The sequence below is a fragment of the Xenopus tropicalis genome, chromosome 6 (genome assembly GCF_000004195.4).
Source record: "Xenopus tropicalis strain Nigerian chromosome 6, UCB_Xtro_10.0, whole genome shotgun sequence".
Classification (NCBI taxonomy): Eukaryota; Metazoa; Chordata; class Amphibia; order Anura; family Pipidae; genus Xenopus; species Xenopus tropicalis.
Genome location: NC_030682.2, coordinates 29,288,147 through 29,305,779, shown reverse-complemented (window position 1 = coordinate 29,305,779; position 17,633 = coordinate 29,288,147). Strand labels below are relative to the sequence as shown.

General features: G+C 40.2%; 1 protein-coding gene across 2 annotated transcripts; it reads right to left on the bottom strand.

The window, feature by feature from the left end:
- Positions 1-391: 391 nt before the first annotated feature.
- Positions 392-17,317, bottom strand: slc25a40 (solute carrier family 25 member 40). 2 transcript variants are annotated; one of them, XM_012964467.3, is made up of 11 exons: positions 16,651-17,317; positions 12,046-12,149; positions 11,315-11,374; positions 9,776-9,882; positions 8,009-8,076; positions 6,317-6,441; positions 5,057-5,230; positions 3,421-3,530; positions 2,283-2,364; positions 2,093-2,173; positions 392-1,479 (listed from the first exon to the last, which is right to left on the bottom strand). In XM_012964467.3, exons 2-11 carry the CDS (start codon positions 12,143-12,145, stop codon positions 1,361-1,363), a joined length of 1,026 nt encoding a protein of 341 aa, XP_012819921.1. In that variant the 5' UTR covers positions 12,146-12,149; positions 16,651-17,317; the 3' UTR covers positions 392-1,360. The 2 variants fall into 2 exon arrangements, with proteins under 2 accessions (XP_012819921.1, NP_989316.1); NM_203985.1 differs by having other exon boundaries at positions 755-1,479; positions 16,821-17,183.
- Positions 17,318-17,633: the final 316 nt, after the last annotated feature.

Here is a 17,633-nt window from a genome sequence, read left to right as displayed (position 1 = left end):
ACATCTGGCTTTAATGCAACCAAAACTTTACTCTAAGTCAAAAATAAGCAGCTGCTTTGAATCCACTGGGAGCAGCATCCAAGGGGTTGGTGAGCAACAGGTTGCTTCCCAGCCACTGGTTGGGGATCACGGTCTAAAGATATACACATATATAAATATACTGATAGAACTGAATGCCAACACTCACTTGTAGAAGGACAAACAGAACCTGGATGCAGTTCATCAGTATATGTATTCAAAGTTGCAAAGATGATTCACACTTACAGGATCTTCTTTGCAATGTCAGAATACATATACATGCACACCTACATTAAATCTATGGACATTCCACTTGCGGTCCTGAGACTTGTAGTTCAACAACTGTAAAAGAGGAACAATGAGGACACTGAGGTTTACATAAACAAGTTTAATACAGTTCCGAAGGGAAGTAAAAACTAGGTGTACAGAATACATGATACCTTCATATACATTACACATCTAAGTGCTTGATAGCTGGATGAAACCCTCAAAAGAATGTTACACTATGGTTCCTGCTGAATTGATTTAATATTTAGCATCAGGTTCAGTCAAGATAATTCCAACAGTGCAGAAGCAGCCTGTAATTTCATATTTACTTTTCTATCTCCCCCCCCCGTCAGATAATATTTCTACATTTCATTTTCTTTAGAACATTCACATAAATATCTCCACTTTATGGCTTTAAATAAAAATAAAGGCCTCTTTTCTATAAATGTATAATGCACCAGGCTATAAATTCCTCAGAAATTCAGTTTATTTACATCCTCAGCTAACACACGTGAACTGTAGAAACAGCAGAAGAGCTGCCACAAGTTTGACATCTGACAGGAAACAACAGTTCTATGGCACAAATTAATGAAGGGATGGACCTAAAGCCAAAGGATGATGCTTGAGCAGCTATGACATGGTTCTTAATTTATAGGCAAGCAAAGGGAATTTATATAATGCCTGCTCTCTTCCATTACCAATTACTCTAGTACTGTGCTAGACAGCACCCATATAAGACTATGAACCCGCATCTGTGAGGCTACTGTCCCATCCATTCCCCCCTAATATTATAAGAATAAACAAATACTGACTGGACTGGGGGAAAGGAGGATTTATTAAAAAAAAAAATAAGAAAACGTTAAAAAAGTTTAGTGAGTCAACATTAAAAATAAAATCTTCTCAGGGATCACGTGTGAGAACACAAGGCAGAATGTAACATGCTAGTATCTGGACTACTGCTATAGGAAAATCTATAACCTGGGCTGTTCCTTTCAGATTCACAGAAGGCATTTTAGTAACACATAATCCATTTACAGGCACTGCGGACATGCTTGAGCCACTGCCCAAACTTAAATCATAAGCTTTTCAGCTGACGTTCATTATTTAGCTTACGAAAAAACGACTTTCCAAATTCATAGGTGCTGATCATTATGGCGCAGGCGGGTGCAACCTTAATTAATCGGGGTATAAGACCTGCAATGGAAAAAGAAAGCAGTTACATGAAAACAGTGTTTTGGGGTTTTTTTTAGTTGCAGTTAAAAAATATGCTTTCCCTGGCCCTCTGTTACATAATCCTATTGGAAAAACTGAGACAAAGCCCAGCAGTACAGTCACAGGGAATCAGGCACTTTATTTTAATAGGGATTAATGTATAAGAAAGTCATAGTCTCTTATTAAAACACTTTTAATCTGTAATAAGCCAACAGTAGCTTGTAATTTATGTTCACTGAGCTAGCAGAAATCTATTCTGATGGCAAAACAATCCTATTAGATATGTTCCTATTGGGGTTCCACAGTATTGAAAGGCCCCAAGGATTGTGCATAATAGATCCCATACCTGAAATTAAATGTTACCTTCAAATTAAATGTTAGTAGGATGGCAAATAATTTAAAAAAATATAAAAAATGCCACGTTATCAAGAATAAGACAAAAAAGTTAAAGGTGAACTGCCTCTTTAAAGAGGAAACTGACACTGTGTTCTACAAAGTCAAATAAACAGGGGGCATTTAATAAAAGTATATTTATACATTGAAATAGTAAGTAGATTTGGCTTATAGATATGGAGTTTATGTGGGATGCACTCACCAGCAAACAGCCCCCCAAAGCCATTCTCAATCACTATAGCCCTCATCAGCTTCCATGTTGATGAGGATCTTTTCTGAGAATCTAAAAGTAAAAATGCAAGAAATGGCTGGATAAAATATCATTATATAACAGATACAACCGTACAGATAAGTCCATGTGTTAATATATGGGATTTTATTCAGGCACTTACAGGTGAACATCTCTAGCTCCCCAACCTCAACTTGTCTTCTTGTTTTCACAACATCAAAAGGCAAAGTGACTATTGCTGCAATCTGTTGGTTACAAAGAATATGAATCAGATACATCTGTTATCCTGTTCTGTGCTCTCATATGCCAAATGTCGGCACTGCTGTATTTCTATGTAAATTTGGAATGTCCAAGGCAGGGCTTGATGCAATATGGCTCGTAACAACTAGTTGTAAGAAGAGAGATTCATGATCTGCATATTAAATAAGCATTAAAAGTAATCACCAGCCCTTGAGGAACATATATAAGAGATGCAATCAATGTTGCTATAAATAATATATTAAAATTCTGAACAGTTTTTTAAAGATATCCATAATTAACTCCTGACCCCTCTTCCGCAGCGCTGCTTACCTATGATGCACTGCTTCTGGGGCTGCTCACCTCTGGCATGCTGCTGGTGCTGCTTACCTGTGACATGGCTTCTACCGGAGCTGCTAATATCTGACGTGCTGCCACCGGGGCTGCTCACCCCTGATGCGCTGCTGCTACCGGGGCTGCTCACCCCTGATGCGCTGCTGCTACCGGGGCTGCTCACCCCTGATGCGCTGCTGCTACCGGGGCTGCTCACCCCTGATGCGCTGCTGCTACCGGGGCTGCTCACCCCTGATGCGCTGCTGCTACCGGGGCTGCTCACCCCTGATGCGCTGCTGCTACCGGGGCTGCTCACCCCTGATGCGCTGCTGCTACCGGGGCTGCTCACCCCTGATGCGCTGCTGCTACCGGGGCTGCTCACCCCTGATGCGCTGCTGCTACCGGGGCTGCTCACCCCTGATGCGCTGCTGCTACCGGGGCTGCTCACCCCTGATGCGCTGCTGCTACTGGGGCTGCTCACCCCTGATGCACTGCTGCTACTGGGGCTGCTCACCCCGATGCGCTGATGTGCTGCTGCTGCTTACTTCGCCAAAAAAGTTGTCCAGGTCGGTGCAATAACTAAATTACTTGTCTCCAAATGCTTCAGCCCCAGAGACAATATTCACAGAGTCCAATAGGTTAGCAGCACCCTAGTGCAGCAGCCACTACAATGTTATTTTTTATTTGATGTTTCTCTAAAAACTATAATCAAACAGCATAGAAACACTTACTGAGCCAGACACAGCACCAGCTGTAAAACTGATCGCAAACGTTGGCTGCAAGGTGTTGTATCTCTGACATAATGACTGCTTCACAAGTTCATAGTTGTGCCAGTACAGTGCTAAAAAGGAAAGAAATATGTATTTAGGAGACAAAATTAAGATGCATAAAATTTTTAAACCCAAAACACTGAGCTTGCTTTCAGATAATATTATGGCTTCAGCCATTAAAAATACAAAATAGAACTGCCAACAGAGGCAGAATCCAGTGGTTCACAGCTTGTACAGAACTGAAAGTACCAGCATCCTCTGTTGCTGTTTGCTATAGGGTATATTTTTGTTCTATCTAAATCTATATCTAAAATTAAATTTTCCTCTTTTAAAAAAATTATATATTAGATGTAACAAAAGAGTTGATAAAAGAGGTTGCAGCTTATAGCAGTACTGGCTCTGAGTAGCATTCTTGGTCCTGGCCAGTAAGCCTAGGTTATACCTGGCATTTTTCAGCTGTTGGACAATACACAGACACAGCCCCCTGCCGCCCCTTGTGTGTAGTTACCCGCCTGTCACTGCACACACAGGGTGCACCTGTAGTCCAGAAAATGTACACCTAATACAGAATATCTATGAGAAATGTTTGCCCATCTCCATGCAGAATACACTGGCAATGTCTCTCCTCTCTTTAGGCAAGTGTTACACTCTCCTACAGCGCGCATGGATACTCGCTATCTGAGGAGAATACATTTGGTCCATGGAGACTGAATGAAAGCAACACGTTACTATGCCATTTTCAGGATGCTGGTCTATTAGTATGTTCCCATATATGCATTTTTCATACACAGCTATTTTATAGCATTTACTAGAATATAATAAGACCATTCATTCAGCTCTGTCTCCATCTGGAGGCAATATAGTGCAAGCACAATGCTACAATGTTTTTTAAAATATTTTTATTCCCACGGTGAAAAATAAACCAGTGCAGCTGCAAACAGCAACATGTTTTTGTGCAGTTTAACACCTGTAGTGGTAAACTCACTCTGCAAAACTAAACAATTGCTGTATTCATGCCTGCATGCTCATCAAGCCTAAAATGATCTTGCACATTCAGTGCTGGGACCCCACCAGTCAGGTTCATGTTACAAAACGGATAAACCGGATATAGTATTTGCACTCAGAGCGCATGCTCCCAGCTGGTGACCACTGCCAAACAGATACCAGACATAACATGGTCAAACAGGAAGGAGTGAGATTATGGGATTACATTAAAATTCATCCATGAAAATCCGTTCACACATTTGCTCAAAGTATTAAAGCATAATTGCATAAATACTGATATTCACAGGGGATGGCGCATTATTTACCATTGCCATCTGTCAGTTCTGGAACCATGGGTTTGATTCTACCAGGGAAAAATGCGTGTGTTGGTTTTCTCTAAATGAAGGGGTTTCCTCCCACAGCTCAAAAAAACAGGCTCAGAGGTTAAGTGGCTACTGAATGAATTGACTGCAAATGTTTGCTTAACTGTGATGATGTGAAGTACTGCAGTGAATGACTCAACATTCTCTGCAATGTGTAGGCTATATCAATAATGTATAATAACAACATTTGAGTGAATATGTATAGTATATATAGTATAGGATGCCCTTACCAGAGAAAGGGACATCTCGAAGCACAGTGGGTCCCCATCCTTTCCAGAGTGCGAGCCAGCCATCTTTTGCCACCGAACTTTGGATACATTGCCTGAGCTCCTTATAGGACAGTGGTCTGTACTGCATCTTGGTTCTTATCAGTTCCAGTGGGCTAATTAATGTTGCTGACCACACTGCCAAGAAAGATAGGTAACAACAATGACCAGAAGGAAAATCAACAATCAAAGGGCCTTAATGTATCATTGGGAATTAAGAGCTATTTATGACTGCTAAGTGCACTGGCTGTTTGTTTGGTTACTTTTATTACCAGAAGTAACAGGCTGCCTTACTTTATGCAACGGCCATTGGCAGGTTTTACTTATATCTAGCCAATCATCAAACGTAGAAAGGATCTATTCACATTGTACTTACTGGCAAACACAGGAGCCACAGACATCAGGTTGTATGATTTATTTGGAAGATGGCACAGAATAGCCATATGTTTGAAAAGAGTACAAAAACATTTTAGAATTGTATGATATAATGCAAAAAAAGGCATAGTGTAACTACCAGGTCTAGTAACTCTTAGCAACAAATCAGTAGATACTATTTATCAGTCAGCTCTTTGAAAGCAAATATCTGATTGATTGCTATGGGTTACGAAACCTGGTGAAAACTCTGTGCTAATTATTATATTATGCCAGTAATTCTTCCTTGTGCAATTAGAAATAGCAGCTATCATTGTGCAAGAAATTGTAAAAATGACTGTGATAGTGATCTGTGGCTTTTCACAAGTCCGGAGTGGGTAAATTCTACCAGTCGCTACACATACCATTATTCTTACACAAACAGTAAGCTGTCTTTGTTCTCTTTATGTAAGGTTGAGGGCACACAAGGTGAAGGCTCAGCTTCTCTCTGCTTGTGATGAAACCACAGGTGGAGAGAAGCTGAGCCTGCCTCATATGACCTCAGCCTAGTCTACTGTAAAGCAGCACAGCATATTACTGGGAGAGATGCTGAATCCACCAGCATACAAATGGACTATTGCCATCTAGTCAGCTAAAGTATTTATAAGGCCATATAAGCTTTAAGGAAATAATTGCACATGGTACAAAATAAACTTTCACCCACAACCAAAGACTTTCCCTTTTGATAATCAGCTCACGTGGTTGCCCAGGAAATAGGTTTCCTATCCAAGCAGCTGCACATGAATAACAGCCTGATCTACAGTCAGCCTGGCATGTGATTGCACTGCAGAGCAGAGACTCTGAATTACTTACATCTAGCAGTGGCTCCAGCAACCAGAGAAGCAATTTCTGCCCTTTCTGGCATACTGCGAATCAAAATGTCCCGTAGCTGATCATAGCATGTAAAATAAATGACTGTGGCCGGCACTGCCATGACACTGCAAGTAGAAACAAGTATTTCAATCAGATATGATAATAAAGTAACACAGATCAGATAAATAGAATTGGCTTCTAACTAATGCAAGGGCAACTATCAGCCCAATAATGCCTTGCCCACTGGAACATAGAGATGTCAAAGTCTTCTCTGTGCGTGTAAGAACTAAACACTGCCATTTTTTGCCTCAATTCATTGACAGCTGTGATGCCCCACTGTGAGAAGCTTTATTTTGGTATGTGCACTTTGGGTCTGTACCATAGCTACCAACCACTTTAGGCAACAGTCTTCCTGGTTACACCATGTCAAAGTCGGTACTGTTTTACCCCACCCGGAGTGCTGGCTGGGTCAGCATTTTAAAGTACAGGTATGGGACCCATTATCCAGAATGCTCGGGACCTAGGGTTTTCCGTATAAGGGATCTTTCTGTAATTTGGATCTCCTACCTTAAGCCTGCTAAAAACGTTATTTAAACAGTAAACAGGATTAATTATATCTTAGTTGGGATCAAGTACAAGGTACTGTGTTTTAATTACAGAGGAAAAGGAAATAATTCTTAAAAATGTGAATTATTTGATTAAAATGGAGTCTATGAGTGATGGCCTTTCCGTTATTCGGAACTTTCTGGATAATGGGTTCCAGGATAAAAGGTCCAATACTTGTACTAACCTTTAAAGGTGGCCATACACGCACCGATATTATCGTACGAAACCTCGTTTCGTACGATAATCGGTGCGTGTATGGTATGTCGGCGAGTCGTCCGATATCGCAGGAACCTGCTGATATCGGACGACTCGCCGATCGGACCAGTTGGAAAATTTTGATCGGGCGCCATAGAAGGCGCCTGACCAAAATTCTCCCTTCAGATCTGAATCGGCAGAAGGAGGTAGAAATCCTATTGTTTCTACCTCCTTACCTGCCGATTCAGCCCTGAATGGTGTGTGGCGGATCTTACGATGTTTCGTACGACCGATGGTTGTACGAAACATCGTCAGATCGCCACGTGTATGGCCACCTTAATACACTTGGATACATTTGTAGCACAGGTAAATAACTTTTAGACCATTTTGACAGAAAGTTATAGCACAGGCAACATCAGCACCTCGTGCTCGTGTAGCCTTCCATTGACTTGTAACTCCTTACAAAGATTTTAAGAAGTGTATTAAGACTGCCTTTACTGCTTAGATTTCTTAGTATATTATAATGGATAGATAGCAAGGAGACTACAGCAATAATCACAGTTGCACTGGTGACATGCATCTTTTATTTACACATCTGTTATCATTTTATCCGCTATTAAAACCTCATTACTTGCTGGGAACTCCTATATCCATTAATAATAAAACAACAGTTATATATAAAACAGTTGATTCATAAAAGGTTAATGTAAAAATTGCCCTTCTGAGAAATCTTGCAATTTACTTTGTGTTCTACAGCATTTTTATGATATGAGCAGTTTTACACTGCTAATATGATGATACCCTTTCCTTCGGCAAGTCCAACATTGGTGTTGGTTTCAAAGTGTTTTTTTTTTTTTTTTAAAACTGAAGATGGATGAACAACACACTTACAGAGTAGGAGGTAGGCCGCTCCACAAGGACTTGATTCCTTCATTCCTTATTATCTGGACAAAAGCATCCTAAAATAAATAATGTTATTAATAATTTGTTCAATGTAAAACTCTTTTTAAAACTATGTTACACCTTCTGTTTGTATGAATTGAAGCTATATCTATATGTTCAAAATCCCTTGCTGAACATGGGCTAAGAAGTTGCGATGTGCAGGTCAGGTAATTTCCGCATGCAAATACAAGAAAAAAGTAATATTGTTACTGACATTTTAATGAGTCCTTGCTCATTAGTTATTGTCATTAGAGCTCAGTTGCACAGTTCATTACATCAACCTTGTGCCCTCCAGCCATGTATTTGGCATGCCTAAGAACCTTTTATTTTATACTATTTGATTTAATTTAATTTTAAAATAAAGTCTTTCCAGTTCCTTTAAAAGCAGAGTTGCCCAAACAACTTCCACCCAGCACCGTAGCAGGCAATGCACAGAATCTAGCATGCTGAACACAGCCCAGCCTCATGCTGTTTAAAAATGACATGCCCATAAGATCAGTCTTAAAGATGGAGCTAAGTGGCAAATTTACCAAAGTACGATTGAGCCCGAATACAAATAATTTGTATTTTTTCTAATCTATAGAACTGTGCGTATTTTCTGCAAATTTTTCATTAATTTGTGCAACTTTTTCGTACTTTGCGACAAAATCGTATTTGTCACAACGAATGCAAAAGTTTTGGATTCATTAAAGCTTCGTTATCATGAATTTCCTTGGGCCAGGTTGGAGCTGCAGAGTGCCATTGAGTCCTATGGTAGGCTTTCAAAAATATGCACAGAAGGATCAGAAAGTCAGAAAGGTTTTCCCGCAGTTTACGATCGTTTGGATACGAATATGTTGTGACTTTCAGATCGCCATTACGATATTGTGACTATTGCGATTTTTCGTAAGCATTTTTGTGACATTTCTGATCATCAGAAATTATCGTATTTAATCTGAATTTTTCCTATTTCGGGATTCAAACTCATACAGTTATAGGACCTGTTATCCAGAATGCTTGGGACCCGGGGTATTCCGGATAAGGGATCTTTCCGTAATTTGTATCTCCATAACTTAAGTCTGCTAAAAATAATTTAAATATTGAATAAACCCAATAGGCTTGTTTTGCTTCCAATAAGGATGAATTATATCTTAGTTGGGATCAAGTACAATGTACTGTTTTATTATTACAGAGAAAAAGGAAATAATTTTTAAAAATCAGAATTATTTGCTTATAATGGAGTCTATGGGAGACAGCCTTTCCGTAATTCGGAACTTTCTGGATAATGGGTTTCTGGATTAGGGATCCCATACCTGTACTTTGATAAATCTGCCCCTAAGGGGGAGATTTACCAAGACCCGAACGCTCCGAGCGTATTGTCGCTGTTTTTTTCGTGCTTGCACGATTCTGTGACTTTCGGATCGCCAATACGATGTTATATGTATACGATTTTTTTCGTAAGCATTTTCGTGATATTTGCGATCTTCAGAAATCCAAATTTTTCCCATTCGGGATTCGAACTCGTGTTTTGATAAATCTGCCCCTAAGTGTTCTTTAATAGATTTTAATGCATGTGCCACAGATTTCAAAAGATACCACTGCATGGTAAAAATTTCCACTATATACAAAGCTATAGTTTGACCAGCTCTGCTGTCTCAAGAATTAACCTTGGTACTTACAGACAATATAATGAAAGAAGCTGGCACTGCATGAGAAAGTATCACAGTATCGCCTTACCGTGGTCCCTCGGAAATGGCCAGGTGCTCTATACCATGCTTTTCCATTCCCATTTGTACATAGGCACAGATGATCCATTAAACCATTGCAATAAACAAAGCATTTTCCTAATATAAAAAAGCACAGAATTATTCATACAACTTTATAAGTTTTTGTCTTCAGCATAAACAGCAGAACAGGTGTCAGTAAAAAGAATTTTAGGAAGCACTAAATAGGCACCACAAAAAATTGGGCTGATGGGCTTGAGTGTAGGAGGATTCATTCTAATGGAAACTTAAGGTGGCCATACGGCGACTCTAGCTGCCAATATCGGTCCATTAGACTGATTCGGCAGCGTATCAGCCCGTGTAGGGGCACAAATGACAAGCCTGCCCAAACGACATCTGGCCTGAAATCGGGCAGATATCGTTCGGGCAGGTTAAAAAATGTAGTTGGATCGGGGACCGCATCTGCTCGTTGATGCGGTCCCCGAACCGACTGCGCCTATTACCCTGGGGCCAAACGCCCCAATTAGCCTGAATTCATCTGATATCGCCCACCTGTCGCGTGTATGGCCACCTTAAAAGTTTAGTGGTTAACACTGCTGCCTTACAGAGCTAGGGTCTTGCGTTTGACCCCCAAGCAGAATCCCTAGGTACATAGAGTTTATATACACTACTCATGCCTGTGTGAATTTCCAGCATGTGCTCTGGTTTCTCCCACAGTCCAAAAAAACATAAAAAGGTTCTGCTGAAATTGGTCTTTATGTGCATGTACCTACTGTAATAAAGTATTGGACTATAATATTAATAATGCATTAAAGCTTTCCCCTGATCAGAAACAAAGGTTATCAAAATATAATTTTATTGAAAACTTTTACTCCAAGTACTGCATGAAAGCGCTTAAAGGAGAACTAAATAATTATGGATAGAAATGCTTTTTTTAAATTATTGTATCTGTATTTATTGAATCTGTATTTTGATGCATACACGCTTTTTGTATCATTTATCAATCATAGTTTTGTATGTAATCTGTATGGGGGGTTTGTAGACTTAAGGTATAGTGATCCAAATTATATAGGACCTGGGATACACAGATATATCTACATAGTAAATAAGGATATTAAGAATAATTAAGGATATTTATAAGTCACTGAGGAGTTTTATAACCATATAAAAGAACAAGGCCAAAGGCGAGTACTTTTATAAAGGTCATGGAACTCTGAGGCGACTTCTAATATGCTCATATTTTACAACAGCAGGTACTTTATTTATTATCATACACAACTTTCAATAAGTTATGTGAAATTTCATCTGAGCAACAATTATAACTGATAAAATCGCTAACCACTGTTTATAAAGATATAATACATAAAAGCCATGAATATCCTTATAAACGGTGCTTGTGATGTCATCAGTTATAATTGGTGCTTAGTGATGTAATTTGTCACATGACTCACTGAAACCTGTGTATTATAAAAAAAAAAATGAGAATATTAGATATCACCTTGAGATTACAAAAACAATACATTTAAATAATAACGGATAATGACCTTCCCACCTTTTATAAAAGGTTTGCTTTGAGCCTGTAGCCGAATCTTCACTACATCCAGAGGTGTAACTATAATTAGACACAAAATAGACAGAATAAGACACATATTAGACAACAAATATTATTGGCATGACAAATTACTCATCAGGCACTGCTGATCCTCCCAGGCTGTATTTAGAGCTGGGATGCTGTAAGTTGTTTTTTTAACAAATAAAGAGTCAAAGGGTGCTCTGCTTGGCTCGGTCTCACTATTTAGTTGGGTATAAAGCTATAAAATCTTGCTGCCAATGACCTAAATCCATTTACAACCTTAGCACTCCCTAGATTTAACACATGCCAAATATGGCCTATTAAACTATGACCATACAAGAATACAATTACTATCCCCTCCATAGAGAAATGTTATCTCAAATGTTTATCCAAGAGTACCCTAGTGTATGTTTCTCAAAGATATTCATTTTCAAAAATTATTCAAACTGTCAATATAAGTGAATGGGAATACATTCAGATTCTGTACCTGCACAAAAAATGCAATTTGGCGAGCTTACACTATTTCTTAGTTTTGAACAGTGATTCCATAGTCTTCAATGCTGAGGTATTGTCAGGTGTTTTGTCACCATCACGGAAGGCAATTTTGCTCAGGCGACAAAACACAGCATCTGACATTGCCCTTTAATAAATATGATACTTCTAGCAAATATGCCCCCTGCTAGCAAAATCCTTATATACATATTCCTTACCGAAGAAAGATGTGAGGAGGGCTCCCATGGAAGATGCAATCATCTGTTGGCTGGGGGTAATGTTAATAGCTTCCTGCACTGGTTCCGTATTTTTCTGCATTTTGCTGGAGGGAGTAAATATGTTGATAATTTTACTATTTCCTTTAATCTCCCCAAAGCTAATTACATGTCCCTTTTAAAAAATGGTTATGTGGTAATTGGTCAGATTGTAAATCAGTGATAATAATGAATATAAAAATGAGGCCCATACTATAATGTAGAAACATTAATAAAAGGTATAAGGGTATTCATGTGGCATGAACAGAAATAACTAATAGTTCATTCAAAACATCATTGGAGGGATACTATGAATTCAGTATGAAAAGTGTCAGATTGGAATTCTGTTAATTTTTATTTTGCACTGTAACAGTACAGAGATAAAAAGAAAGCTTCAACTTAGATTGAACCAAGATAAGAGTGAATGTATGCCATGCAATATATCTAAACCTGTAGTAAAACTTATACAATTAAACTTTGAATTCCAAATCAGAGAAAAATATCTTCCATACCTGGGTATCCGCCTTACCCCAGATATACACAGTGTATATTTTAACAATTACCCTCCTCTCTATAAGGAACTGAATAACAATCTGAGAGATTGGAACAAAAAACGTATATCTTGGGTAGGCAGAATCAATTGTATTAAAATGGTACTTTTACCTAGGATTCTGTATTACTTCCGAGTCCTCCCCATCGAGGTACCACTTAGAGACCTGAAACTACCGCAGAACAATAAAATGTTCCTACATAAAAAAAGGAGGCCTATCAGTACCATGCCTGTGGCATTACTACAGAGCGGCCAGATGTACCCAAATACCCCAAATCTATGCTGAGTATGGAGCGCTACTTTGCGCACAAATAGAAACAGGATAACTGGCACCCTTGCCTTTACAAAGCTTACTCTGGGCACCAAAGCCAGAACTGAAAAATTGTAAAACTAACTCACCATTGACGTACACAATGCTTCAAGTCTGGTACTCCATTCGTAATAAGCACCACATGGCTAATACATCCTCCTTGATGACTCCCCTCTTTAACAACACCCTTTTTCCTCCGGCTCAACAGAGCAACTTCTCATAGTAGCATTCCCAAGTTGTGAAATATCTTCACCATCTTACGACTGGTAATAAACTAATGACAAGAGACCAACTTAAACAAAAATATGAAATACCTTAGCAGGAACAATACTGAGCCTCGCAACTGATACACTTTACCTATCAAAATCTGAAATCAAAGCAAATAGCCTGCACCGCCTTTGAACTTTACTGCAAAAACTCAGAAACGGTGTAATTACCTATCTATAATCCCAATTCAACAAACATGCTAGCAAGGACAAACTTTTACATTATATGGAAAAATGGGAGAAAGATATGGGTTCTACTCTCACAACAATGGAGAAAATGCTCCACTACAATAAATAAAGGTAGCTACAATGTCACCCTAATGGAAACATCAATTGAATTACTCCACCGTGCATACTATGTGCCTGCAAAGCTCAATAAAATCTACCCCTCAGTTCCTCAGACGTGCTTGCAGAACTGCAACGATACAGGCACCATGTGCCATACCTGGTGGGAATGTCCTATAGCAATGGCCCTATGTAAAAAGACTGCAGAGTTACTTTTCCATCTCCTACATTCAGAAATACAAGTAAATCCACAAGTGATGCTTCTCGGACATATATTGACAGGACACAATAACTCTGCACAGAAACTGATCCAGCATACATGTATGGCCGTCAGGATACACATTGCTGCTAAGTGGAAAAAGACCACCCTTTCCTATGCAAAAGTACTACAGGTACTCAAGTACTCACTCAATTTCACCCACTATCTACTGCCACAATCCCTCCCAGAGTTATTATCCCCTCTGCTTCTATAGGCACCATCTCTCCCTACTATCCCACAGCCACAATCCATTCCCAGAGGCTATTACCCCCCACTGCTACTATAGGCACCATCTCTCCCTACTATACCTGCTATCCCACAGCCACAGTCCCTTCCCAGAGGCTATTATCCCCCCACTGCTACTATAGGCACCATCTCTCCCTACTATACCTGCTATCCCACAGCCACAGTCCCTTCCCAGAGGCTATTATCCCACTGCTACTATAGGCACCATCTCTCCCTACTATACCTGCTATCCCACAGCCACAGTCCCTTCCCAGAGGCTATTATCCCCCCACTGCTACTATAGGCACCATCTCTCCCTACTATACCTGCTATCCCACAGCCACAGTCCCTTCCCAGAGGCTATTATCTCCCCACTGCTACTATAGGCACAATCACTCCCTACTATGCTATACATCAGCCACAGCCCTGCAAACCCATCCATATAATTTTGTTGTTGCTTTTTCTGCACCAGCCTTACCAGAGACTTCAGAGACACTCAAATGAGCAAGATTGGGAGGTTCAATTTCTGCCTGCATAAAAGTTTTGCAAGCTTCATGCCAAGATGAAATCAGTCCAAACTGCCTAAACCTTTCCCCTGCTTCACAGTTCACATGGGTATAAAACACAAGCCAATTTGTGCACTTTATCTGCAAATTCAAAACAGAAGCACACAGTGACGTACTTTAAATATTTGCTTCATTGATTTAATTGGTATCATACACACCTTAGAGATATTGAGTAATAGATCTTTCAGTAAACAATATTTAAAAGGAATGTGAGGAGGTACTATGTACCACAAGGGAAAACATACTTAAGGTGGCCGGCCATACATGTTAAGCTCCGCTTTTTGGTAAGGTCGCCAAATGAGTGTATCTGCACCTGATGCCCATTGACTTTCCTTACAACACCTGCAATAAATATCTCCATGTATGTATGTATGTATATGTACACATACACACACACAATATCCATGCTTCTGTTTGTGTGCACCAGCTTTATGGTATTATACCCTTTGGTTCTTTGCATCAATCTTTGAGAGGGTATATTTTAAAACTTTGTTTACTACATAAATATAACTAAATTTAAATCTTCAATCACTCATAAACGGTTTGTAAAAAATTTAAGCTTTTAAAAACTATGTATAAAAATGAGCAAGTACCATCTCATACAAACAAAATCTAAGGGAATTGTAACAAGATAGTTTCATCCAAGGGAGGTGTAGACCTACGCGTGTGTCCACCATGTGGTAAACTAAGATAACGCTTTTACAGTGTACAACCGTGGATCCCATCACACATAATATAAATAAGACTTTTAGCTGAAGGACTAAAGAACTCATTCTCACTAGCAACTGAAGAATTTTTGTTATTTGTTTACCTAAGCAGCAGTCTCTAATGCTTAGATCATACCAATGCCAAGGGGCTACACTAAGGGGCAAATTTACTAATCCACGAATCCGAATGGGAAAAATTTGGATTGGAAACAAACATTTTGTGACTTTTTCGTATTTTTTGCAATTTTTTTCGGCGCCGTTACGACTTTTTCATAAATTGTCGCGACTTTTTCGTAGCCGTTCCGACTTGCGCGAATTGTCGCAACTTTTTCGTAGCCGTTACAATTTGCTCGTATATTGTCGCGACTTTTTCGTATTGAGCGTTCGTAAACGGTGGGCAAACCTTTCAGACTTTGCATGATTTTGGAAGCCTCCCATAGGACTCAATGGCACCCTGCAGCTCCAACCCTGCCCAAGGAAAGTCTCCTATAGGGCTCAATGGCACTCTGCAGCTCCAACCCGGCCCAAGGAAAGTCTCCCATAGGGCTCAATGGCACTCTGCAGCTCCAACCTGGCCCAAGGAAAGTCTCCCATAGGGCTCAATGGCACTCTGCAGCTCCAACCCGGCCCAAGGAAAGTCTCCCATAGGGCTCAATGGCACTCTGCAGCTCCAACCTGGCCCAAGGAAAGTCTCCCATAGGGCTCAATGGCACTCTGCAGCTCTAACCTGGCCCAAGGAAAGCCTCCCATAGGGCTCAATGGCACTCTGCAGCTCCAACCCGGCCCAAGGAAAGTCTCCCATAGGACTCAATGGCACTCTGCAGCTCCAACCTGGCCCAAGGAAAGTCACGATACTGAAGCTTGAATGAATCCGAAACTTTTGTACTCGGCGCGACGGCTACGAAAAAGTTGCGACAATCCGTGCAAGTCGTAACGCTACGAAAAAGTCACGACAATTTACAGAAAAGTCGTAACAGCTACGAAAAAAGTTGCGACAATTTACGAAAAAAATCACAAAATACCGATCATTACGAAAAAAACGCATTTGGACGCTTTTCGGACGTCCGTGGATAAGTAATGTGCCCCTAAGTAATTAATACATGATATAACACAGCATAAACAGCTGCAATCATTTTTTAACTGTATATAGTGAATAGAATAGTACAGAATCCTATATCTCTGGATTACATCTCTGTCAGTGGATAATGAGGGTGACAGTGCTGAATGCATAACCACACAAGGCTCACTGTTAAGTTAAAACAGGCAGGGATAACAAGTATATAAATTATAATGATTATAAATATATATCATTCAAAAGGCACACAAAATGAGGCAGTTGGTGTCTCTGGCTGAGCAGCTGTTGTAGGAATGCAAAGAGTAGAAGAGATTTAGCAGTCTAACCTTGAGTGGCAGTCAGAAAGTCAGGGAAAATATCATTTTGAGCAGAAAGTTTCATGGAGGAGAAGAAATGTTGAGCTTCCCCCTCACAGCTGTCTATGGTGTCAGCACGATCCCATGAGATACGCACAAGTTTATTCTTTTATATCCCACAGGTGTCAGGTCCGACTGACCTCCTTGAAACCAGCCACAAGGTATGTCCTTATAGGCGCTTAGGACAGAGGGCCGCCATAATGGACTTCGCTCACCGCAGAGCAGGAGGCTCACAGCCCATTCTCTCCAATAGAAGCCGGCGGGCAATCGCACATGGAAGAATCCCCTCTCCTACAGAAGCATGTGAGAGTGCCAAGCGCAGGACATGCCGGTTACTGTACTATTACACAAGCACACGCAGCTCCTGCCCAGGGGAGGGCCCTGCAAGCCTAGGGCGCCATGATTGACTAGGGCAAAGATTCACAAAATAGTTTGTTTCGTGACCTTATACTTGGTCTGTATCTTATATATCAACGAGTAACGCGGAGCAACCCGTGACAGCCCTAGGCTGTGGGAAGATGCTGGGAATCCAAGCTGAACCAGAGCTAGATTTAGCCTATACTGTACATAGCCTGTCAGCCTTAGTCACGTGATTAAAGGCCTTTACTATTTAGCCTTTCATTCGCTTTAGCACATTCCAATAAATGGTGTTTTTGCAAGAACCGTTCTTCAGGAACGGGGAAAATAAAAATCATTGCCACTAGGTGACTTCCAAAGACATAATCTTACATAAAAATAGCGACTGTCACCTACAATTGGGGACACATATTAAAGGTTACTTTATCTTATTAGTGTCAGATTTGAAAAGTACAGCGCTTTCGATGCTGCTGGTGTGGCGAATCTTGATTTTTGCTGACGTATTTTCTGCGTTTACCCTAGCGGCTGGGGGCGGGGCTGTTCGGAGAGAGGCGGCAAAACAGACGGAGGCTTAAACTGTAGGAAGCGGAGTAAGG